This window comes from Coenobita brevimanus, chromosome 67, assembly GCF_032717465.1.
Source record: "Coenobita brevimanus isolate Jiangsu-jjx chromosome 67, ASM3271746v2, whole genome shotgun sequence".
Taxonomy (NCBI): domain Eukaryota; kingdom Metazoa; phylum Arthropoda; class Malacostraca; order Decapoda; family Coenobitidae; genus Coenobita; species Coenobita brevimanus.
The window spans coordinates 33,096,463-33,121,462 of NC_137020.1; the positions used below are offsets into that span (position 1 = coordinate 33,096,463).

General features: G+C 43.9%; 1 protein-coding gene across 1 annotated transcript in view; it reads right to left on the reverse strand.

Annotated features, from left to right (window-relative positions):
• LOC145405617 (latrophilin Cirl-like) overlaps positions 1 to 25,000 on the reverse strand; it is a 153,886-nt gene that overhangs the window by 37,245 nt on the left and 91,641 nt on the right. The window contains exon 2 of the mRNA XM_080276944.1: positions 418 to 607. Coding sequence (XP_080133070.1) covers positions 418 to 607 — 190 coding nt within the window. The remainder of the gene's footprint in view (positions 1 to 417; positions 608 to 25,000) is intronic.

Genomic DNA, 25,000 nt, shown 5'->3' on the forward strand with positions numbered 1-25,000 from the left:
TAATTCACCTAAACTGGGGGGAAATGACCTGACCTTATATGCGCTACACTGGTCATCTCCTAATCTAATGTCCCAATCTAATCTAACCTAACCTAACTAGCCAAACTGAACGTAACCTAACTGACGCTATCACCTGAAACTTAACTATGATTAACATCGTAACCCTGATCATCAAACTTGACTAAAACAAATTTAACTTGTTAGATGGATCAAGTCCAGACTCACCTAAATTAACCCAATCCAATCAAAATCTTAATCCACGCCTAACCTCTACAATCCGCCTTAAACTTGACCTGACTAACACAATTTCAATCCACTGATCTAACTTGAAATCAAATCTAACTTACGCTGCTTAGATTAAGTCCAGCCTAACCTCAATTAAACCCAATCCAGTCAACACCTTAACCTATGCCTTACCTCTCAGCCAGTACCCTGTGTGTGCGTGGGCTTTGACAGTTAACAGACCACTCCGTATTGCCGTGCGCGTTGCAGATGGTGATGGAGAAACGGCCGTAGTTGGCGCGTATCACATTGATCACGTTGCCGGCAGTGCAGTCTATCCGCAGCAATGTCCCCTCACACGCGTACGCCGTCCTGTAGGGCTGACCTGTGGACGAGAGGGAAAAAAGAATGGGTCAATCAATTTAGCCTCATTACTGAAGAAGGTATAAGTCGGGATGAAACTGTTAAATCCTCACAATAAACACATTAATTATGTGGGTAATATTTCTTCCAAAAAGATGGGGGGGTGGTTAGGTTAGATTAAGATGGGTCATGTTAGGTTAGACTAGGTTACGTGATGCTGGGTTAGCCTCAGATGAGTTGGGTTAGGCTAGGTTCAGTGGGGTGAGTTTGGCACTATCCTATTGTGTGGGTATAGTATGTTAGGTGCTTCATGCCTGAGTGTCGTTCAGCTCGGACACTGGTTTCTCTTTTTTTGTTTGGTATTCGGTTCGGGTTCGTTTGGTGAGATGGCAAGTAGCTAGGGGGCGTGACGTGGCATAGGAGGTTAGATGGTGGTTTCCATTCGCAGTGCTGTCAGTCGCTCCCCAACCACCAACCAGGTAAAGTAACTCTTGAGGTCCTTTCGCTTGAGTGATTTTTGTGTTAATTTTGTGGTTTTATATTGAGTTCGTAATGTTGTGGTGATTTTTCTATTACTGGGTGAACTTTTGACAGAAAACTGTGTATTCCGTGGGTTTCTTCATTTGGGTCCTACTTCTGTCGAGGGCCGGACAAGACTGGCATCCTTCACGTGCTGTTAGTGACCCCAGTGAGGTGTTCCTGCCCGAGTGGTACACGGCTGGCAAAAAATTACGGAACACCCGGGGATGCAGGAGAGGGCCAACAATCGTAAATTTAACGTAGGGAAACTATAACATACTCTATGAAGGGGACTTATAAGGGACTTATTAACTGTGGTACACACCCTGGTGTTATGATTTATTATTGTAATAAATTTATTAACATTTCGTTTGTTTACCATTAACCCAAGAGCAACACTCCTGATACCTGATCCCTGATTTATTGTATATCTGTTCACTAGCCTACTGTGTTGGAAAATCTGAAGTATTCACACCTATTCTGTACTGGGTTCGCTTAGCTTGAGTTGAGCCTTGTTTAGATCATTTAGCCGAGGTGATAAGTTAGCATTAATATATTCTGGTGAGGCACTTGAAATAAACAAAGTGGTATATAAAAGACGCTGGAAGTGGTAGCGGTGGTAAAGAGGGTGAAAAGGGGCTGCTGCTGGTGGTGGTAGTGAAGGTGGGGGCACAAAAAATGGCTGTAAGGGTGGAAAAGAGTGGAGGCTGCAGGGTGGGTGATGGATGGATGGAAGGATGGATGGTAGTGGTCGCTGGGGAGGGTGGTATTGGGATGGGAGGGAGGAATGGGAGGAGTGGGTGGGTGAGTAGAGAGGGGGAAAAGACAGGCGGGGAGGGGATGGGAAAAGAGGAAGAGTAGCATGATGACGGGAGAGGAAGGAGATGAACAGTAAGCAGAGGGAGAAAGCTGTATAAATGTAGGGAAAGAGAATAAAGGGAGGGGAAAACGGGAAAAGGAAGTTGAGGGTAGGGGGAGGGGGAAGGAAAGAGAGACTGTACCGACGTAGGAGGGAGGGGAGAAAAGGGAGGGGATGGATTGAGGTTGTCTTCTCTTTTCCCCTCCCTCATTCCTCTCCTCTCCTTTACTTCCTATTCCCTTTTTCCCCTTCTCTCCTCTCTTTCCTCGCTCCCCTATTTTCCTTCTCTTTCACTCTCCTCCCTATTCTCTCTCAACTCCTCCTCCTCGACCTCCCCTCCCCTCCCCCCCCTCGCCATAATTCACCCCTCTCCCTTGACGTATGTTATTGAGGGATCACTTTCCAGGTACCCACACTGACTCCCGTAAACTGCAGGAAAAAAAAGTAGATAGATACATAGATAGATAGATGGCTATGGATACAGAGCTTGACAGAAGTAAATAGACACATGGATACGCCATATAGTTAGACAGAGATAGACAGACAAACAAATATGTGGATGGATGGATGGATGAATGGATGGATGAATGAATGGATGGACAGATTGGAGAGATACTGTATAGATAACATAAATGAACAGACTGAGAGACTAACCAGGGAGACGATTATATTTGAATTCTATCCTAATTTCTATTTATTGAAAACGCCCAGTGTGTGACTGTGCGTCTTCCACACTGATGAAGAAATATAGTAAAGAATTCGATGAAGAAATCTGATACAAGTGAATCTTTTTGGGAAGTATGATACAAATAAAACAGCTTGATATTAGGTAGAATAATAACTAAGTGATATTATTTTCTTAAAGGTACGATGTATTTTGAAACAGCGTTAGATAGCCGGTAATACACATGATTGAAAATGGGGAACACACGACGAACGGAGCAAAAACGATAATATACACTCCATGATTAACAGAACAAAAACAAGTGAAAACAAATGCATGAATGGGGTACAGAAATTCACACACACACACACACACACACACACACACACGAAACTAAACTACAACTATAAAGCAAGACACGCAACAAACAAACTAAAAATAAAAACAACGCACACACGGTCACGGAAAACTCACCAGAAAAAAAACAATATATGCACAAAAAATTTTCGAGTACCATCATAACTCCTCACACGAAAAAAGAAAAAAGAAAAGTGCAGGTTAGACTCCCCAAGAAGGTCTCGAGTTGGAACAGAAGCGAGATCTGGAAAAAAAAGAAGGGGGGGGAGGGGGGGATGCTATGATGTTTCTAGAAACAGAGAGAGAGAGAGAGAGAGAGAGAGAGAGAGAGAGAGAGAAACGTGACTACGATGGGTTTCACGTATAAAAAATATCGTCCTGGGAAAGTCATCTCTCCATCTTGAATGCTGAGCAGTAACAACGGATTATTAGAACATGATGCTAGTCACGAAGAAGTCCTAGGGAAGAGGTAACAGTCAGCATTGCCTTCTTTAGCCACTGAGCTAGAAATAACCTGCCAAAACCGTGCTGAGTCAGAGTAAACCAAGCATAGAATAAGGTACAAAGTAGGTCGTTGTAGTGAATGGGGTAAAGGTATGCAAGAGAGGGAAGGCACAGGTGAGTACTGCTGGTGGGTAAAGGGTGGGACTAGCAGGGAAGGCAGTAATTTAGGTGGGTATAAATATGTAAGGCAGGGGAATGCCTTGCGGAGTTCAAGGCAGCTGTGGTGTAATTGCTGGATATGCTAAAGTGACTGTGATGCACTGGCGACGAGAAATGGACTGGATAGCTAACTCGAAAAACCACTGAACGATGCAATATTCTGTACAATCATGCAAAAAAGAATTACTGTAATCCATCCATCTGTCTATCTATCTATCTATCTACTGTGGAAAGAAAAGATCCTCCCTCCCCCCCGAGGCCACACACGCATCAAGGTTCCTAAAACATTCCACCAACTCTCCTGAAATTTTTAAAAAGTGCAAAATACCAGGGCAATTAGTTTCAAGCACTGCACATGACGAACTGGAGATCGTGGTAAGGGTACACACACACACACACACACACACACACACACACACACACACACACACACACACACACACACACACACACACACACACACACACACACACACACACACACACACACACACACACACACACACACACACACACACACACACACACACACACACACACACACACACACACACACACACACACACACACACACACACACACACACACACACACACACACACACACACACACACACACACACACACACACACACACACACACACACACACACACACACACACACACACACACACACACACACACACACACACACACACACACACACACACACACACACACACACACACACACACACACACACACACACACACACACACACACACACACACACACACACACACACACACACACACACACACACACACACACACACACACACCTCCCCAATCAAGTCCCCAGTACTCTCTCTCTCTCTCTCTCTCTCTCTCTCTCTCCATCTAAGAGCAAAACACTATTACCAGACCCAAACGAACCCCTTTAGATACCATCAGTGTTGCCAGAAACGGGAGTAAACACGAGCAGAATACGCCAAGGAGGTTTATAGGAAGTAGTAGACGGAGATTTGGGTTGGGTTCTCGCTTAAGTGGTTGTGGTGGTGGTAGGAATGGTGGTAATTGTGGTAGGAATGGTGGTGGTGGTGAGAGGAATGGCGGTAACTGTGGTAGAAGTAGTGGTGGTGGTGGATGCGGTAGTGATGGTGGATGTGGTGGTGATGCTTGTGGTAGTAGTGGTAAGAGGGAATGGCGGTAACTGTGGTAGAAGTAGTGGTGGTGGTGGATGTGATAGGGGTGACTGGTAGTGGTGGTGATTGTGGTAGTAGTGATGATCATGGTGTAATGACAGTGGTAGTAGTGATCATGACAGTGGCTGCGATGATGGGGGTAGTGGTGAAAACAGCAGTAGTGGTGGTGATGAGTATGGCTGTGAGAATAAGTGTTAGGGGAAGTGGTGTTAGTGGTTAGATAGTGGTGATAGTTGTGATGATAGGGTTGGTAGTGGTAGCAGTGGTAGGAGTGGTGGTGGTGGTGGTGGTGACAAAGGTGGCTGGCGGCTGTTAATGGTTACTGTTTTATGATTAATAATAAGTAATGAGTAATCCTAATGAATATATAAGCCAATACAAAAGGAAATTACAGAGATGAAAGACGCGTGAGTGAATGAAGTACAATGAATGAAAGAAAGGAAAACCGTGGGTGAAGGACAGAAGGTAGGGCTGAGAACTACTTAAAAGCCCTGTTGAAATGGATGAAAGAAATGAAAGCACCAGTGAATGAAGTGGAAGGGGGGAATGAAAGAAGGGTGAATGAATGGGTGAAGGCATGTGTGGTAATTACTTCAAAATTCCCGCTTGAAATTCGTGGTGTTGTCAAGACTGGCGGTACACACACACACACACACACACACACACACACACACACACACACACACACACACACACACACACTTGCTAACGAATCTATGGTGCTTTTGACTCTTCTTTCACTGCCTACACTTCTTCTTCAAGAGGTTAGTAGAAGAGAGAGAGAGAGAGAGAGAGAGAGAGAGAGAGAGAGAGAGAGAGAGAGAGAGAGAGAGAGAGAGAGTAATGACCATATTGCAGTCTTAACTCTTGCTGCTGAGTACTGGATTTCTCTTTCTCTCTCTCTCTCTCTCTCTCTCTCTTTTTGCCCGCCTGGGACCTCACCGTCTGTGTGGTCTGTTCTTCCCAACTTCTTGTCCCTCCCTCCTTTTTTCCTCCTCTTTCTCAAACTCTCCCTCCCCTCCCCGCCACGTCTCTCCTTCTCTCCCTTCTTCCCTCCGTCTTCACCCAGCCCGACTCTCTCCTCCCTCTCCATTTCTTCTCTACCTCCTCTATGCCTCTTTATCTTCCTACCTCCCTTTATTAATCTTCTCCCTCCCTTTTTCTTCTCCCTCTTCTCCCTCCCCGTTATATCTCCCTTCTTTCTTTCCTTCCATTTTCTTCCTTCCCTATCCTACCTTCTACTTCCTTCATCTTCTCTCCCTCCTCTTTCCTTTTTGTTTACCTATCTTTCTAACCTTTTATCTTTCCGTCTGTCAGTCTATCTACCTATCCATATATCAATATTTATTTACCTTAAGCTATACTCCTCTCACTCTTTCTCTTTTTCTCTCTCTCTCTCTCTCATTTACGACACTGGTAATGATGCGTACTCTCTCTTTCACTCCCTTTTTTCTCTCACTTTTTCCCCTCTCCTTCCCTCTCAGATTCTCTCTCTCTCTCTCTCTGGAATGCCATTAAGAAAATTCCAAGATGGGTGACACTAGGAATGAGCTGGAATCACAGGAACACACACACTCTCTCTCTCTCTCTCAACATCAGTCTATTAGTTCATATATACATACATTCTAACTTACTCAACTAACCTAACTCTGCAAGGACCTCTCTCTCTCTCTCTCTCTCTCTCTCTCTCTCTCTCTCTCTCTCTCTCTCTCTCTCTCTCTCCTGCAGTGTTAGGCATGAGGGTATTTTAATTTAGGCTGACGTGAGACTGTGATGGGACCCACACTTTTATTTATTCACAGGCCAGGCAGGGTTAGGCAGAGGTAGGCAGGAGGAGAGGCAGAGAAGGTGAAAAAGGCAAGCAGGCAGGTAGGTAAAAAGGTAGAGAGAGAGAGAGAGAGAGAGAGAGAGAGAGAGAGAGAAAGAGAGAGAGAGAGAGAGAAGCAAGACAAAGGCATGAGAGAAAGTACACAAGCACGAGGGCGTGGGGAGGCACGGGTGTAGGCAGGCAGGCAGGCAGGCAGAAAGGCAAGATATTAGGAAAGAAGGGAGAAGAATGAGAGGGAAGCTGGCAGGTAGGTAGCAGGGAGGAAGGGAGGGAGGGAGATATTATCAAGGAAGGAAAAGTAGAAGGAAAAGCGAGGGAGAATAAATGGAAGAGGGTAAAAGAGCAGGGATATAATTAGATAGGAAGGTAGGTAGGTTGTTAGGTAGGAAGGAAGGAAGGAAGGAAGGAAGGAAGGAAGGAAGGGAGGATGGAAGGTAGGTAGGCAATAAGGTAGGAAGGCAAATAGGTAGCAGGTAGGCAAGTAATTACCCACACCGTCATTATGAGAGTCAGCCTTGAGCCAGCCCTATTACCTGTATACATCACTAATTATTACTACCACTATACACACAAACATCATTACTTAACACATTCATACATAAGTAACTGAATATACATTTAATAGGATATTGACTGTAGTAGTAGTAGTAGTAGTAGTAGTAATAGTAACATCATCATCATCATCATCATAATAATAATAATAATAATAATAATAATAATAATAATAATAATCCTGACATTAAAAATAATCAAAAAAATGAGAAATACAAACAAAAAACTGATTTTGTATATGAGAAATTTTGCTCTACTATGAGCAGGTAGATAGATAGATAGATAGATAGATAGATTGAGAGAGAGAGAGAGAGAGAGAGAGAGAGAGAGAGAGAGAGAGAGAGAGAGAGAGAGAGAGAGAGAGAGAGAGAGAGAGAGAGAGAGAGAGAGATCTATATAAGAAGTAGATTAAAAGTATGATATTGGGTAAAAGGTGAGTGTTATCTGTGTGTAAAAGATTACGATTCCGCCCTCTTACACAAGCCACTTTCACCTCACGTCCCCCGCCTCTCTCTCTCTCTCTCTCTCTCTCTCTCTCTCCATTCACTCAAGATTTCTTCCGTTACTCCTTTATTCCCCCCCTCTCTCCCTCTCTCTCACTCCATTCACTAAAGATTTCTTCCGTTACACCTTTATTCTCCTCTCTCTCTCTCTCTCTCTCTCTCTCTCTCTCTCTCTCCCGGGTGCTGAACGAACACTTTTGACCCAGTGAGCAGTATGGCCTTAGGGGATCCACTGAATGCCACTGGTTTCGCTTTCGTTTCAGTCTCTTACGTCCTCGATAAATGAGATAGAGATTAGAGATAGAGAGAGATGGATAGATACGGTTGGATTAGAGAGAGAGAGAGAAAGAGAGAGAGAGAGAGAGAGAGAGAGAGAGAGAGAGAGAGAGAGAGAGAGAGAGAGAGAGAGAGAGAGAGAGAGAGAGAGAGAGAGAGAGAAACATGCTCTGATAAACTGACATAATTTAGACACGTATAATAGACAAATAAAATGACAGATAAAAAGAAAAAGAAAACGAGATACACAAGTTAGATTTACAGATTTACAATGAGAGAAAGAGACAGTGTGAAAAAGAGAGAGAGAAAAAAAAATACTAGCCGAGACAGAGGACGTGGACCGAAACCTCCCCCTGCACACATTAGTCAGTGCCGAGCCGAACCCGCCGACGCCGAAATACGATACACCGAATTCTCCTGCAAGGTGTTTTGGACCAGGGTTTTGCTAGGCTGCCATTCCTCTGCTGTCTTTTCTTCTTCTTCCTCCTCCTCCTCCTCTTTCTCCTCCTCCTCCTCTCTCTCTCTCTGCTTTATAATCTTGGTATTAAATTTCCATAATTAAAGAGCAAGTCTTCTTTTAAATATTAAGGCCTGATCACTGAAAAAAATAAAAACATCTCTCTGTCCGTCTGCCTATCTATATATCCATTGATTAAACTTTTATAATTTGAGAGGATGTTTTTATTATTAAGTCTGGAAATAAAGTGTGTGTGGTCTCTCTCTCTCTTTCTCTTTCTCTCTCTCTGGATCCACCCATACCCCTATGAACTTATCGTCTCACAATTTCTTCTTCCTCCTTCTTAACCTTTCTTCCTCCACTTCCTCCCCCTCCTCCTCCTCCTCCTCCTCCTCCACGCCCCTCTCATTTTCCCCCTTCACCTCCTTCTGTTTCTCTCATCCCTCTTTTTTTTTTTTTTCCCTCGCCTCTCACCTTCCTCCGTTCCCTTTCACCTAATACTTCTCCCTTCCTTCTCTCCTTTCACTACATTAATTATCTTCCTACCTCCTCTTCCTCCCCCTCTTCTTCCTCCTCCTTCTCTTCTCCTTCCTCCTCTCCCTTTCTCTTCTTCTTCCTCCTCCTCTTTTTCTTCCTCCTCCTCCTTCTCTTCCTCTTCCTCTTCCTCTTTTTTTGCCACATTTTCTCTCATTTTACCTTCTTCACCTCATTCGTACCTCACCCTTAACGTCTACTCTTCATTCACTTATTTACTCTCTCTCTCTCTCTCTCTCGTTCTTCAAATCCTATCTTAAATTTCTCGCCTTTATATTTTCATCACTCTTCGTCTCCCCTTTCCACTCTCCACCCTTTGTCTTTCTCTATTTCCTCCTCCTCCCTTTCTTCTCGCGTGTATTACCTCACCCTTTATCTCACCCTTCGTTATTCATTCGTCTTTATCACCCTTCCACCTCCCTCATTCATTTATGCCTTATCTTCCTCCCCTTTTTTCTCTCTCTCCTCTCTTTCACTTTCTCTTTCATTCATCACTCCCTTCCCTCCCTTTCACCCCACGTTTCTTAACCCCACTCTCTCTTTATCTCTACATTCTTTACCCATTTATCTTTGCCATCTCTCTCTCTCTCTCTCTCTCTCTCTCTCTCTCAGCACCTGGTTCAATAAAGCCACACAATAGCTCCAGATTATTGGTATTAATTCTACCCCTCTCCTACTATTTATGGCAAATATATAATTTTTTGCAGTCTCCCCCTTTCCATTTTCTCCATTGTTCTCATTTTCTTTATTGCCATTTTTTTCCTCGGCCTGATTTCTCCCAATTTATTTTTCACATCATCGGTTTAATATGGTTTTTCTTTCTTTTTATTTGTAATTGGCTTATTTTAAATTGTTTTTATCACTCTTTTTATTGTTCCTGTTCCTTTCCTTTATTGTACCTGCTTTATTGTCATGCTCTTATTAATCCTTCATATGGGTATCTTTCTCTTGCATGGCCTTCGTTTCTTTCTTTCTTTCTTTTTCTTTTTTTTAGTCATACAAATTCTAATTCTACTCTGGTGTGTTTATTTTCCTTCATTCGGTCTTTACCTCCCTTTTTTTCGCCCATTTTCTTTCAGTTTATGTTACTTCTTCCTACATTTTCTTCCTTCTTAATCTACCAGTTCCTAATCTTGTGTAATCAGAGAGTTACGTCTTTCAATTAACATTAATGCAGGACTGACTAGGAAGAACCGAAAGACTCTCTCTCTGTCTCATACTTTCCTTCTTCCTATTCCTATCTTCCTCACATTTCTCCCTCCTCCTCCTCCTCTATCTTTCCCAATCTCTTCCTTCTACTGTCTCCTCTTCCTCTTCCTACCTTCTGTTCTCCTCCTCTGCTTCCTCCTCCTCCTCCTCCCTCCACTTCTCATTGTGACAGTGAACAGTTAGACGGGCAGAGGTGGGGTGGGGGAGGGAAGAGTGGAATGGTGGAGGGAATGAGGAAGAGGTGGAGGAAGAGACAGCTTAAGAGGGGTTGTGAAGGGGAGGGGGAAGAGGTGTGGCGTGGGGAGGGAGGAGGAAGTCAGAGATGAAATTAAATAATATCAGTATTTATATATACTACTACTACCGCTACTACCACCCCTACTACTACTACTACTATTTTTATTAACAGTAGTAGTAGTGGCAGTAGGAACAGTAGTAGTAGTAATAGTAACCTCATCTTCATTCTTAAAATCAGCATTACTATAACAATTTACTCATCATCATCATCATCATCATCAATTTTCATTTACTGTTTCTCTCATCACCACATTACCACCACCTGCCCCTCCTCTCTCCACCTCCCACTCCACTTTTTCTCTCCCTCTTTTTTTTTTTTCTCCCTCTGCATTAGGGTTCCTTCCATAACCTTTCATTAACCTTTATCCCTCCCCTCCAACTCTCTCTCCCTCTCTCTCTCAACCATTTCTCCTTCATTCTCTCCCAGTCTCCCTCTTCTCTCATAACTCTTCTCCTTCCCCTACTCTTCAATCATGCCCTCTTCCCACTCCCTTCTCCCTCTCTCCTCCCCTCCCCACCTCCTACTCTCCCTTCTCCCCTCCTTACTCTCTCCCTGCCATTTTTCCCTCCTTCCCCCCCTTACCCCTCACTCATACCCAGTCTCCCTTCCCTCATAACTCATCTCTTCCCTCAAACTCATTTCTACCTCCCTCCCTATTTCTTTTCTTCCCCTCCACCTCCTCCCTTATACTCCTTCTTCTTTCCTTGCTTTCTCTCTCTCTCTCTCTCTCCCCCATACATTTTCTCCCCTTCTATCCCCTTTCTCTCTGCCTCCCTCATTCATACCTCTTCTCTTCCCTCACACTCCCTCAGTTTCTTCTTTTTCCCGTCGGTATTCTCTCACTCTCTGTCTGTCTGTCTGTCTGTCTCTCTCTCTCTCTTCCCTCATGCCCCCACCTCCCCGCCAAACAATGCAGCCAGGTCCCACATTCACACAGTAATGACCCGCCGCCTGGTACCAAGTTCCCCCCTCCCCTCTCTCACACACACACACACACACACACACACACACACACACACACACACACACACACACACACACACACACACACACACACGCACACACACACGCACACACACACGCACACGCACACACACACACAGACACACACACACACACACACACTTCACCCCCTACTTCACCACCCACAGTATTCAATCTAAATCTATCTAAACTCTCTCTCTCTCTCTCTCTCTCTCTCTCTCTCTCTCACTGACTCACACCACAGCCTTCCCATATCATTACACAGATTACACAGACAATGAGGTCCAGAGAAGAGGACGGGGTTAAATTATAAGGAAGGAAGAATCAGTCACAAACCTTTGTTGTGCAAGAAAAGAACAGGAAAGGGAGGTGATGTGAAAGAGAGAGAGAGAGAGAGAGAGAGAGAGAGAGAGAGAGAGAGAGAGAGAGAGAGAGAGAGAGAGAGAGAGAGAGAGAGAGAGAGAGAGAGAGAGTCACCTGGCAGAAATAGACAGACAGACATAGATGGGTAAACTGAGGCTGCTAGATAAGTGTGAAACAGACTGGTAGATAAATTAATAGATAGATGCAGATAGATACAGAGAATATTACCTCCTGAACTCTCAAAACGTACACTTCAAATATTTAATACATCACCAGACTGAAGAGCTTTATGTGTATGGGTAACTTTAACTTTATATTTATCATGGTGTCAATTGTACTTTACTTGTATAATATCCTCTTTGTCTCTGTCTGTCTGTCTGTCTGTCTCTCTCTCTCAGACACACACACACACACACACACACACACACACACACACACTGATTTTCTCCTATTCCCACCCATTTTCGTCTCGCCTCTAATCAGTGTCTTTGTACCTGTATGTTGTTTGCCTCTTATTTTCATCCTCTCTCTCTCTCTCTCTTTCCCAGCCCTATCAACCCCTCCTCTTAATCAATAACTTTTTATCCATGTATGTGTTTCCTCTTTACTGTGGTTGTCAAGGGTACTCTTTATTTCCCTTGTACTTTATTCTTTCCTCTCTTTTTTTTTTATTGATCATCTCCAGTTCTTATTCACACAAGTCCTCTCACCCTACATTAACCCTCTCTCTTTCCACTCCTTTCTCCAATCCCTCTCCCCCTCCACTTCCCACCCCCCACTTATCCCCATACCTTCCGTTCTCATTCCTCTTCCCCCACTCCCACTTCCCCCCACCCTCCCTCCCCAGGCCTGCCCCGTTCCCACCTACTCTTCCCCTAACCCTCCTGTTCCCATTCCTCTGTCCCCACTCCCACTTCCCCCCACCCTCCCTCCCCTCGCCTGCCCCATTCCCACTCACTCTTCCCCCACCCCTCCCGTTCCCATTCCTCTCCCCCCCCCACCTTCCCCCAGCCTGCCCCGCTCCCACCCACTTTTTCCCGTTCGCCGCAAGTGACCCCGAAGCCACCGCAAGTGACACACAGGCTCCTGTAGTCCTCAACCCCACCTACCCCTCCCCTCCAACCCCCCCACTTCCCTCCCCATCCTCTCTACCCCCTCCATGCAACTACCCTTTCCACCCCCCTCTCTCTATAACCTCAAATGCTCTCTATGCCTTTCTCTGTCCCATCTACCCTGTCTCCAAACTTCTCTCGTCCATAATCTGTTCATCTCTAAATCTTCTGCCTCCTCTCCTAACCTCTCCCTTCCTCTTCATATCCACGCCTTTCCCTCACCCTTTTATCTCCTCTCCTAACCTCTCCTTTCCTTCATCTATCTACCCGCTTCTCTAACCCCATCCTCCAACCTCTCCTTCCCTCCCTCTCCACAGTTACTTTTCCCTCACACTATAATCCCAGTGTATCCCCATCTTACCCTATCTTTCTCTTACTCTATTAAAACGACCTACGTACTCACTTCTCTCTCTCTCTCTCTCTCTCTCTCTCTCTCTCTCTCTCTCTCTCTCTCACACACACACACACACACACACACACAGCAGCTCGGGGCGGTGAGTGGGGGTTGACAACTTGTACAACCAGCGTGTCACCCACTGAAGAACAGATGCTGCCGGATAAACGAACACACACCACCCACACTTCACCTCGGGATTTTCCTATGCTGAATAAAATCGTCTGGATCTGGTCTTAATTAACTGTCTCACTAAACGAAATGGCCAAAGAAAGTGTGTCAATCCCTTATTTCACCTACAGCTCTGCTTCCACTACCGTATTCTTTACTTCTTTCTTGCTATATTCACACAATCTTACTCATCTTAGGAGAGACGTTTTGTCATTGTCAGATAGAGTATTCATTAACTCCTTTCACTACTATCGGCTATCTGAAACCATCATCCTCAAGTGGGCTACATGGTTCCTTAGATTAGGTTAAGTTAGGTCAAGTTATTTTAGAAGGGATGATGTCAAGGCGTTGGGTTAGGCCAGACTATGTTAATTTCGATTTGTATTCCTTTTAAGACACGTCCATCAGATGATCAAATAACAAACCCAAAACTGATAATCCCGTTTTAATCTAATTTGGCCTAAAACTGCCATATCTCTTACTGGAAGGCAGAGTTGAAACAGAAAACTAACAGTGGAATATGATGCCAGTCATGAATAAATGCCGTGCAGTGAATGACAAGCCGTACAATTGTCTTCTGTCACTGAGTTTTGTTAAATAAGCTGCAAAAGGACTAAAATCTTGATCAGGCTGAGGTAAATGAACTACAGTAGGTACAAGACTGGTATAATTGAACGATAATGTGTGGGAAGGCCCTTGAACATAGGTAAAATTGAACATATATAAAGAAAAGGATGAATATGGTAAAAAAAAAAAATGCATTCACTGATACGAAATCGGACAGTCATTAATGAAAGTTGCTGTTGTCTGGTTTTTATTGGTGCTCTCTCTCTCTCTCTCTCTCTTTCTCTCTCTCTCTGGTAATGACAGACCATTGGACAGTCAACCACCTTCAATTGCAGAGTCAGCCCTGCGTCCTGCGTGGGTCATGTTTCCTGCCCGGTATATAATAATCCTGTGTCCTGCGTAGTATCTGTCTATCTATCTATCTATCCTTGGTATTTGTCTATCTACCTATCTATCTATCTACCTATAAAATCTATCTATCCATCTATACTGTCGTGTTAATGTGTTCTGGAAGTGCAGTATACTTGTGATGGAAGCGATGTGACGGCACTGTGGGTGACTTGCCGTTTCTTGCTCCACCCCTGCCTTGCCCTTCCACCCTTCACCCTGCCACACCAAACCCTCCACCTCTGCCTAGCAACCACTGCCTTGCCCTTCCACCCTTCACCCTGCCACACCAAACCCTCCACCTCTGCCTAGCAGCCCCTGCCCTCACAACCTCAGCCTGAGTACAGTAAACCTAAGTGTGTATTGTATGCGTGGTAGTGCAGCGGTCGCCTTCCACACCCTGACACGGGCCGCCTGCTCTACTATGAACGTTCAAGGAGGGATGGATCTAGAAGGCCAACTATAGTCTGTCTGCTTTCACCTGACAGAAATCCCTAGCCCCTTTCAGCTCTGTGCAGGGCCAAGCGTAGTCAACTTTCCAGACTGGAGGGTTGATTTTAGCAGTAATTCAAGAAACTCATTCCTCCCTCATAACTTAAATTGATCGATTTTCATGGATTTAGTAGTACTCAAGCTGTAAGAGTAGCCCAGTTCTGTCAGATGATAACAAAAACACTGTAATTCTAGGGGCGAAGATTATCATTTACTCGAGAGATGACCCGCTCCAAAAAACATTATCGTTCACATTATTGTTTCCCATATATCATTTCCAGCTTTTAACAGGTATGGGAGGACAGGTGTGAAAGGACAGGTATGAGGACGCGTAGGACACAGGTGTGGCAGGTGTCGACAGGTGCGTGGGAACAGAATAAGCAGGTGTGTGACTAGTGAGACAGGTGTGCAGAGTAACAGGATACAACTGTGAATGATGAGGTGTATGACGAGTGCGTGGAAACCGATAAGGCAGGTGTGTGTGTGTGTGTGTGTGTGTGTGTGTGTGTGTGTGTGTGTGTGTGTGTGTGTGTGTGTGTGTGTGTGTGTGTGTGTGTGTGTGTGTGTGTGTGTGTGTGTGTGTGTGTCAAAAATGAGGCATATATGAAAAGGAGGTACAATCAATGAGGCAGGTGTGACAGGTGTGTGATCAAGGTGAAGTTCATATCCAATAACCTTCCTTTCCCCCTCCCCCTCCTTCCCCTCTTCCCCCTCTTCTAACCCCCGGCTCCCGTTAGCATTCCCCGACAATTTGACAACCCGCACCACCCCCACACACCCCTCTTCCCTTCCCCCCTTTCCGTCTTTCTTTCCCCACTTCAATTTTCCCCCCCTCTCCTCCCCCACTTCTCTCCCTCTTTCTTTCCCTTCCTTCACCTTCTTCCCCTCCAACTCGTCTTCCCCCCACCCCTCCTCTCCTGTTTCTTTCCTTCCCCTCCTCCCCCTCTTTCTTCCCTTCCCCCTACCTCCCTCTGCTTACCTATCCTGTACTTAAAACTTCAGTAATTAGAAAGCTTCTCTTAATATAACGGTACCTAATAAGGATGGCTATGTGTGTGTGCAATGTGTATCCTACCAACACACACACACACACACACACACACACACAATTCTCCATCTATATATGTCCGCTGGTATCTATCTATCTACCTGTCCATATATTTATCTACTTATCTACCTCATTCTTTCCCCTTACCTCCTCCTCTTCTCGTCCCACATTTAGTTCTGTATCCCTTCTTATTTCTTCCCTCCTCCTCCTCCTCCTCCTCCTCTCTTCCCATATCTTCTTTTGAACCCTGTCTCTCCATTTCTTACCCCCCTTCTCCTCTTCCTCCTCCTCCTCCTCCTTCCCACGACCTTCTGTGACATGAGGGAAAGAAGGAGCGAGAAAGAAATAGAGCAGGACGGTGCATTACAGGAAACAGCAAAAACGATGTGAAAGAAAAATAATAAATATAAAGGAGGAAAATGCATCAGGTGGAATGTGTGTGTGTGTGTGTGTGTGTGTGTGTGTGTGTGTGTGTGTGTGTGTGTGTGTGTGTGTGTGTGTGTGTGTGTGTGTGTGTGTGTGTGTGTGTGATTACGTGGGTAGGTAGGCAGGTTCATGGGTAGGTAAATGGGTAAGAATGAATACGGAACGATGAAAGACAAAAGGACGGATTGACAGAAGGAAAAATATAAACTACTCCATAAAGACTCACAAATATAACGAGACAGACGGGTAGAAAGACAAAAAAACTGACGGATACGGAAGGGTAGACAGAAAAGGTGTTGACTGACAGAGAGACAGATGGAGACAGAGAGAGACAGAGAATGCATATAGAGAGACAAAAAGAGACAGCATCCGGTGTAGAGAGATAAACACATAAGCTAATATGACAAAAGGACGTCGGCACAGATATAGACAGATAGATAGATAGATAGATAGACGGATAGATAGACAGATAAATAGATAGACAGAATACGTGGGTGGATGGAAAGCACTGGATATGAATAACAAGTGGGTGGGAAGGGGGGGGGGAGGTGGGGGTAATGATAGTGGAGAGAAATGAAGAATGGGTGGAGAGAGAGAGAGAGAGAGAGAGAGAGAGAGAGAGAGAGAGAGAGAGAGAGAGAGAGAGGGGGGGGGGTGAGTGGGTGGAAGTGGGCGGTAGAAAAAAAAAATGGAAAAAGTGATGGGTGGGCGGACAGGAGTGGGTGGGAGGTACCAGGGTGGGTGGGATGGATGGGCGGTGGGTACTAGTGCTGCCAAGGTAATTGTTCTCTGTAGAGGTTGAATTATTCACTAACTACAAGGCATGGTTTTGCATAGGACGCGGCGGAGGGAAAAAAAAAGAATAGGAAAGAGAGAGAAAAAGATGAAGAGATGGAGAGAAAAATGAAGGGAAGTGACAGAGAAAAAGATAATGATGAAGGGAAGAGATGCAGAAGATGAAAGATGAAGGGAGGAGATGAGAAGATGAAGATGATAGGAAGAGATGGAGGAAAAAATGAAGACAGAGAGATGAGGGAGAATAAAATATGGAGATGAAGGGAGGACATGGAGAAGAATAGTTGAAGAAGAGGAGGGATGGAGAAAAAAGATGAAGGGAGGGGATGGAGAAGAGATGAAGATGAGAGACAGAGAGGGAACGAAAAATGAAGGAAGGAAGCAAAGACGTATTTAACTTGGGTGAAGAACTTATGAAGGAAGAGCTAAGGATAGAAAGGGAGGGAGGTTAAAGGATGGAGGGAAGGAACTAATGAAGGAAGATAGAAGGGAAGGGATGGAAAGGGCTGAGGGAAAAGGAAATGAGGGAAGTAAAAAATAATGAGAAGGAATGAGGGGAAATTGCAAGAACCTAGGGAAGGAATGGAAAGAAGACATGAAGGAGCCAAGAACAATGGAATGGGGAAAGGAAGGAAGGAAGGAAAGGGTGAAGAGAACGGAAAGGAGGAAAAATGAGAGAAAAGGAGGGAAGAGAAGGTAATGCAGGAAGAAAGAAGAAAAATTTTACAAGGAAAGGAGGAAGGATGGAGGGAGAAAAAAAATAAATGAATGATGGAAAGAGAGAGAACTGAAAAAATGTACCTTTCCCTTTATTTCTTGCCTGACCGATCCTGCCTTACCCCTGCCTCTGGTGTGAATTACTGCTGCCTGCCTCACCCTGCCTGACTCCGCCTTAATCTACCTCACCCTGCCTTACTCTACCTCACCCTGCCTCACCTCTGCCGTCCATCAGTGTTTTTTTAATCCCCCCTCCCCCCACTCAGTCTCCCCCTCCTTCTTCTTCCAACACTTCTTCGTTTCCAGCGTTTTCTTCTTCTTCTTCTTCTTCTTCTTCTTCTTCTTCGAGAGAGAGAGAGAGAGAGAGAGAGAGAGAGAGAGAGAGAGAGAGAGAGAGAGAGAGAGAGAGAGAGAGAGAGAGAGAGAGAAATATATACCTTTTTGAGACTCGTATGACACTGACTGAAAGAATAAAAACTGTGAAAGATAAATACGGTAGATGTATATAAATAGACAGATAGATATTAAACTGATAGATACAAAAACTGCTGAAGAAAATACTCTCTCTCTCTCTCTCTCTCTCTTAATGGTATAGAGTTACTGATTCACCTCTCCCTCTTCCTTTTCCTTCCTGTCAACACTTACTCTTTTCCTCCCTCCCTCCCTCCGTCCTCTTCCTTCTCTCCTTACCTCCCCCTCTGTCAACCCTTCCTTTTTCCCTCCCTCCCTTTCTGCCTGTATCAATGGTAGGGTCAAAGATCATTCTCTCTCTCTCTCTCTCTCTCTCTCTCTCTCTCTCTCTCTCTCTCTCGTCACCAATCCATCAACATGTCCTCCTATTTTGCCTCCACCCTCCATCCAAATACTCTTCTTGCCTCTCCCATTTCCCTCCTACTTATCTATCTATTCATTTGTCAGTCGATCTATCGCTGTTAATTCATCCATCAACCCAGTCTATCTTTTTATGTATATATTTATCCATGTAATCATCCATCCATCTATCCAATTCATTCAGACACTATTTTCTCAACCATCCATCTGTCCATTCATCCAACTCTCACTTCCACTATCCATCCATCCATTCATCCAACCAACAATCACTTGCATCTACCATCCATCCATCCATCCATCCATCCATCCATTCATTAGAAAACTCAGTAACTGTTCCTAGATCCCTCCCTCCCCCTATTCATCCACACATCTTTCCATTCATCCACTCCTGAACCATAGCCCTGTCCCTCCCTCCATCCATCCATTCTTCCTTCCATCAAGTCCTCCCTCCCTCCATCCAACCATCCATGTTTGCATCTCCTTCCCTCCATCCAACCACAGATTATTATATATTCCTGTCCCTCCTTCCCTCCATCCATTTTTTCCTTCCATCCAGTCCTACCTCCATCCATCCATTCTCAAGTCAACACATCCAGCGAGGGATTAAAAAAAAACAAAACAAAAAAAAGGTATTCTCCATCTTTGTTATGGGGTGGAGTATTTTTCGCTGTCAGAATTGGTGTATTATGGGCTGTGTTTACTTTAGTCCACCCTCCTCTCTCTCTCCCTCTCTCTCTCGTTATCTATCTATCTATCTATCTCCTCTAGCCTTCTTTCTCTCCGAGCTACCCTTGAGAGAGAGGGGGGGGGAGAAAGAGGGGGTCGTGAGATATTTTAACTAAGGTAATTGTTTTCTGATGATATGGAAGGCAGTCATGAGCAAGGGGGGAAGGGGGAGGAGTGGTGGGAGGGAGAGAAGAAAGGAGGAGGAGGAGGAGGAGGAAAGAAACTAGGAGGGTAGAAGGGCGAAGGAAGGAAAAAAAAAAGGCAGGAGGGAGGAGAGGAAAAAGAAACTAAGAGGAAATACGGAAGAAGGGAGGAAAGAAACAGGGAGGAGACTGAGAAGAGGAGAAGGAGGAATGGGATGGAGGGAGGAAAAGACGGAACTAGGAATAAGGAGGGGATAGGGAGAGATAGGAAAGAATATTAAGAAGGAAAAAAGGTATGGAAGAAGATAACTTGCAGGAAAAAAGGATGGGACAGAGAGAGGGAGGAAACACAATTGTCAGATCCGATGATGATTGTGTGTGTGTGTGTGTGTGTGTGTGTGTGTGTGTGTGTGTGTGTGTGTGTGTGTGTGTGTGTGTGTGTGTGGAGTGACATACACCAGACACACCAAAATTAATTAACTGTCCCGGCGTTCTCACCTGTCTCTCACCATCACCACCATCACCAATATCACCACGCTTTTATCACACTTCCTATCACCACCATCACCACTACTGCTGTCACTTACCTAATTACTACCAATAACACAAGCATCATCATTAACACCACAGTCGTTATTATCATCACAATTACCACCACTACAATCCACCACAATCACCACTACATTACTTCCACCGCCATTATCACCACTAAACCTGGTACCTTCATCATCACCAAGAGACAGAAAATACCCTACCATACTATTTCTCATCACATAAAAAAAATGTCTATGTATATATGCCACTACTCATGTTCTTGCTTCTTTATCTGGTTCGTGTTATAAGGAAGGGAATGGCTGGCATTTTACCGTCCACTCCTGCAGCCCTCTGTCTGGAATGATACGCTGTCCACTAACGATGGCGGAAGTTGTCGCCGAAACCGTTTATAACCAACATTTTTCCTGCCAGCGTTATCAAAACTAATCACGCTACTGCACTATGGCAATCCCAGGACATGGCCTCGGTGCAGTTCAAGCGGCCTTCTGTTATCTATGTTGCACAATGAGTTCTTTTTACCACCCTCACCAGCACCCGGGTCGTCACCACTTTCCCCCTCAGGTATGGTTGGGACACGCACCTGGCCGAGTCACGACCCCCAGTCACGACCAGACCAGCGCAGGACACCACGAGAGCCAGGTCAGGTCAGGTCACGGGTCACGCCAGCTCCTCAGGTCACCCAAACCCATCTCTCGCACATCCCTTAGTCACTTCACGTCTTAATTTTCGTAACATTTATATCTTTAGTTCCCCCTTTCCCTTCTCTCTCTCTTTCCATTTCTCAATTTTTCTTTAACCTTACCACCCCTTTCTCCTCTTCTCTTCCACCTCCATTTTTTCCCGACTGTACTTCCTCCCACCTCTCTCTCCCGTAATTCATTTCGCGTCCCCATTTCCTTAACCTTTTATCTTTACTTTAGTTCCTCCGTTCCCATCTTCTCACACTGGCTGCCTTGTTCTTACCACACTTGTTCTCTTCTCGTACCTTGCACAACTGCTCGAAAGTTGAAATTTGATGGAAACAATCGAGAAATGTAATAGATGTTGCTGTAAATCCTGACTACACTACAAAATCTTGCCAAAGTTGAAAATACACTGCCTGATGTAAGTACCAGGAACTGTAGGAAATATTCTGCGGATCTTACTTCATTATTACCGTGCCCACTGCTCCTCCACATGACCCCACCTCCACTAATACCGTAACAATGGATTTCAAAGTGATATCTCTAGTAAGTCACAGAGATGGTGGATGTCAGGACTCTAGTGGTGGCGGCAATAATGAGTACACGCTAACAATAATAGGCTCACACAGGAAACGACCTTCCTACGTTACATCCAGAACAGAATGAATTTTAACACCAGTAAATGAAAAAAACAAAACAAAAAACTAAACACTTCCGGTCCTGCCGAGAAAGTACAAGTAATAATGAGTTTGAAAAAAATTGTTCTTAGGTTCTACGGTCCGTATGTGTGAGAGAAAAGTTACCATCCCATTTTTTAGTTTTTTTTTTTTTTTATGTTCGTTAGATCTCGTGTGGACAGCGTGCAGAGAATTTAACCTCTATTTTTAAGTCATGTTCTTGTGTTCTTCAGTTCACCTGTATCAAGCAAAGGTACAAGTTAACCTCATTCTTGCGTTATGCTTCTTACGCTTTTCTACCAGGTGAGGGCAAGTCTGAGCCATGAGTACTGCAGTTATCCTCTTTCTTATGCCATTTTCTTACGTTCTTCTGCTCACGACACAAGGCCAGCTGCTCAAACATCCCCTTTGTAATCTGCGACCTATGATATATACTGACATTCTTCAATACTCGGGGACGCGGGTTGATTTCTCCCTCACGTTATGATCTAGCGTTCTTCAGGTCGGGTGTGGAATGTGAGAAGCCACGTTAACCTCTTTTCATATGTTCTTACGTTATTATTTTCTCATGTGCAAAGTGACGACACCCCGTTCACCTCTATGTTATGTTCTAAAGTTCTGCATACGTGGAAGGTGAGAACAAAGGTTAATCCCAGTCTTCCGTTCTTCATTTTTTAAAGACGAAAGTTAACCTCAGTCACATATTTCTAAAGTTCTACCATTTTTGAGCGGAAAGTGAGGGAAAGCGGGGACACCGGGTCATGCCGGGTGTTCCAATCAAGCGGTTTATGTGTCTGGTGTTGAAATAATGTAACCATCTCGTCATGCCAACCTGTGCCGTCTGTGCCTGCCCGTGCTCACTCAGGTGTGGATACTGACCCGCCGTTGGGAAACCTTACCCCGATGTGTAATGCCGCACATGTAGAATTTATGTCTGGCTTATACACTGTCTATGTGGTCACGAACTGGGTGTATTATATATATATATATATATATATATATATATATATATATATATATATATATATATATATATATATATATACTATTTATGTAGATTATAACAATTTACCATACCATCACACACACACACACACACACACACACACACACACACACACACACACGAAAGCGCGCCCGCACACGACTAAATATGTTGCCTATATATGCTATATACAGAGAGAGAGAGAGAGAGACAGAGAGAGAGAGAGAGAGAGAGAGACAGAGAGAGATACCAGCACGTACTGTACACATACCATCACACGCAGGCACATACACACTCTCCCACAATCATTATATATAAAACCTTCCCCCTCACACACACACACACACACACACACACACACACACACACACACACACACACAGGACCACTTTCCCCCACACTTACAACACCGACAACCCGTTTTTTCACAGCCGGGAGTTATTTTGCAACCTCTCTCTCTCTCTCTCTCTCTCTCTCTCTCTCTCTCTACATATATATATGAACTGATCTTGAATTAGGCTCTGTTATCCCTTTTTTGTTTTTTCCTTGGAGGAAATAATTTGCGGGCTCCTGACCCTTGGTTCCTTCTTGACTGCATAAAAAAAATATTATATATATATGTATATACACATAATATATTTATATATTTACCTGGTTCTGCAATTTACAGTATCAGTGCACCTACCCATCCTAAACAATGACATGAGAATAATAATAATAATAATAATAATAATAATAATAATAATAATAATAATAAACAAAGAAAAAGAGAAATCCAGCGCACGCACACACACACACACACACACACACACACACACACACACACACACACACACATCTATATCTATCTATCTATCTATCTATCCACACACACACACACACACACACACACACACACACACAGTATATAAGGGCAGAGGCTGTAGACAGGCACAATAATTAAAACCCCAACTCGCCTAATTCGGAAACTCATCTCAAATTATGACCTTATTAACATTCTAAATTCCACGCGTACATTCCTACTGACATTAGTTTTTCCTGAGTTTTTTATTCTTTTTTTCCCTGCTGCGCCGCGAAATGTCATCTTAATTGGCATCTTGTGTAACTGGCCAGGTGACGTTCTTTTAAAATACCTGGTCTTACTTTCATTTATGACCTCTTGTTATTTTTGGCATTTTAAAAAATTCTGTTTTATGTGTTAAATTTACTGTATATAACTCTGTGTATGCTTATATTAATGGATACTCCGTTTATTATTATTATTATTAGTCGTTACTATCATCATCACCACCACCACCACCACCACCATCACCAACACCATTAACTCCCTCACTCCACTCACCCCTTCATATTATTATTATCATCATTATTATTATTATTACCACCACCACGACCATCATCACTACCACCACCATTACCACCATCACCATCACCACTATCTCCCTCACTCCACTCACCCCTTCACCACTCACATCTTCACTTTCACTCTCATCCCTCAACTCCTCCACCTTATCAATTTCCTCACCCTTGCAAAACCTATGCCACTGAAATCCTTATGCCTGCTATTCATTTTACTTTCCATCCCTCTATATGTAACTTCTATCTATCTATCTATCTATCTGTCTGCCTCTGCCCGTCCGTCTGTCTATCACTGTTCGATCTATTTACCTATTTATACTTGTTAATCCATTCCTCAGTCTGTGTGTGTCTGTCTGCCTCTTTGTCCACTGTCTAATCTATCTATTTGTCTATCTAGTTATCAGTCTCTCTCTCTCTCTCTCGTATTCTAAGTGGCCCTCTAATTACCTAACACCTCTTCCTTAGCGATTTACTCTGCTTCATACACATCAACATCCTTTTATAATATGTAACTGAGCACTTCATGTCGACAATAAAACTACATAAACAGGATAAAAGAAAATGCTAAGGTGTAATAAGCAAAATAAGTCGCTGAGGAACATGTGCTGAGAATTCTTCCATTAATTTCGTTCTATACCTTCATTATTCAGTTTGATTAATTTATTCAAGTCTTCATCAGTGTATAACTAGGTATTCATTGTATATTCACTGCCTGATTAAAGGTGAGTCCTGGATTATTTATATTGTTCATCCATTTAAAGCGAGGTAAGAGAGAGAGAGAGAGAGAGATAGAGAGAGAGAGAGAGAGAGAGAGAGAGAGAGAGAGAGAGAGAGAGAGAGAGAGAGAGAAGGGGCGTGTGAGAGTTAATTCAAAGGTTACTATTACATAAAGGTCATTAGCCGGAAGGTCAATGAAAGGGCACAATTAAAACGGGTTCAGTCAATCTATCTATCCATCCATCTATCTATCTATCTATCTATCTATCCATCTAACTATCTATCCATCTATATCATTCTATATTTCTATTTAACCATCAATGTATTGCTATCCGTATCGCTAATCTATTTCTCTGTGTCTAACTTCTATTTCTCTCTAAAC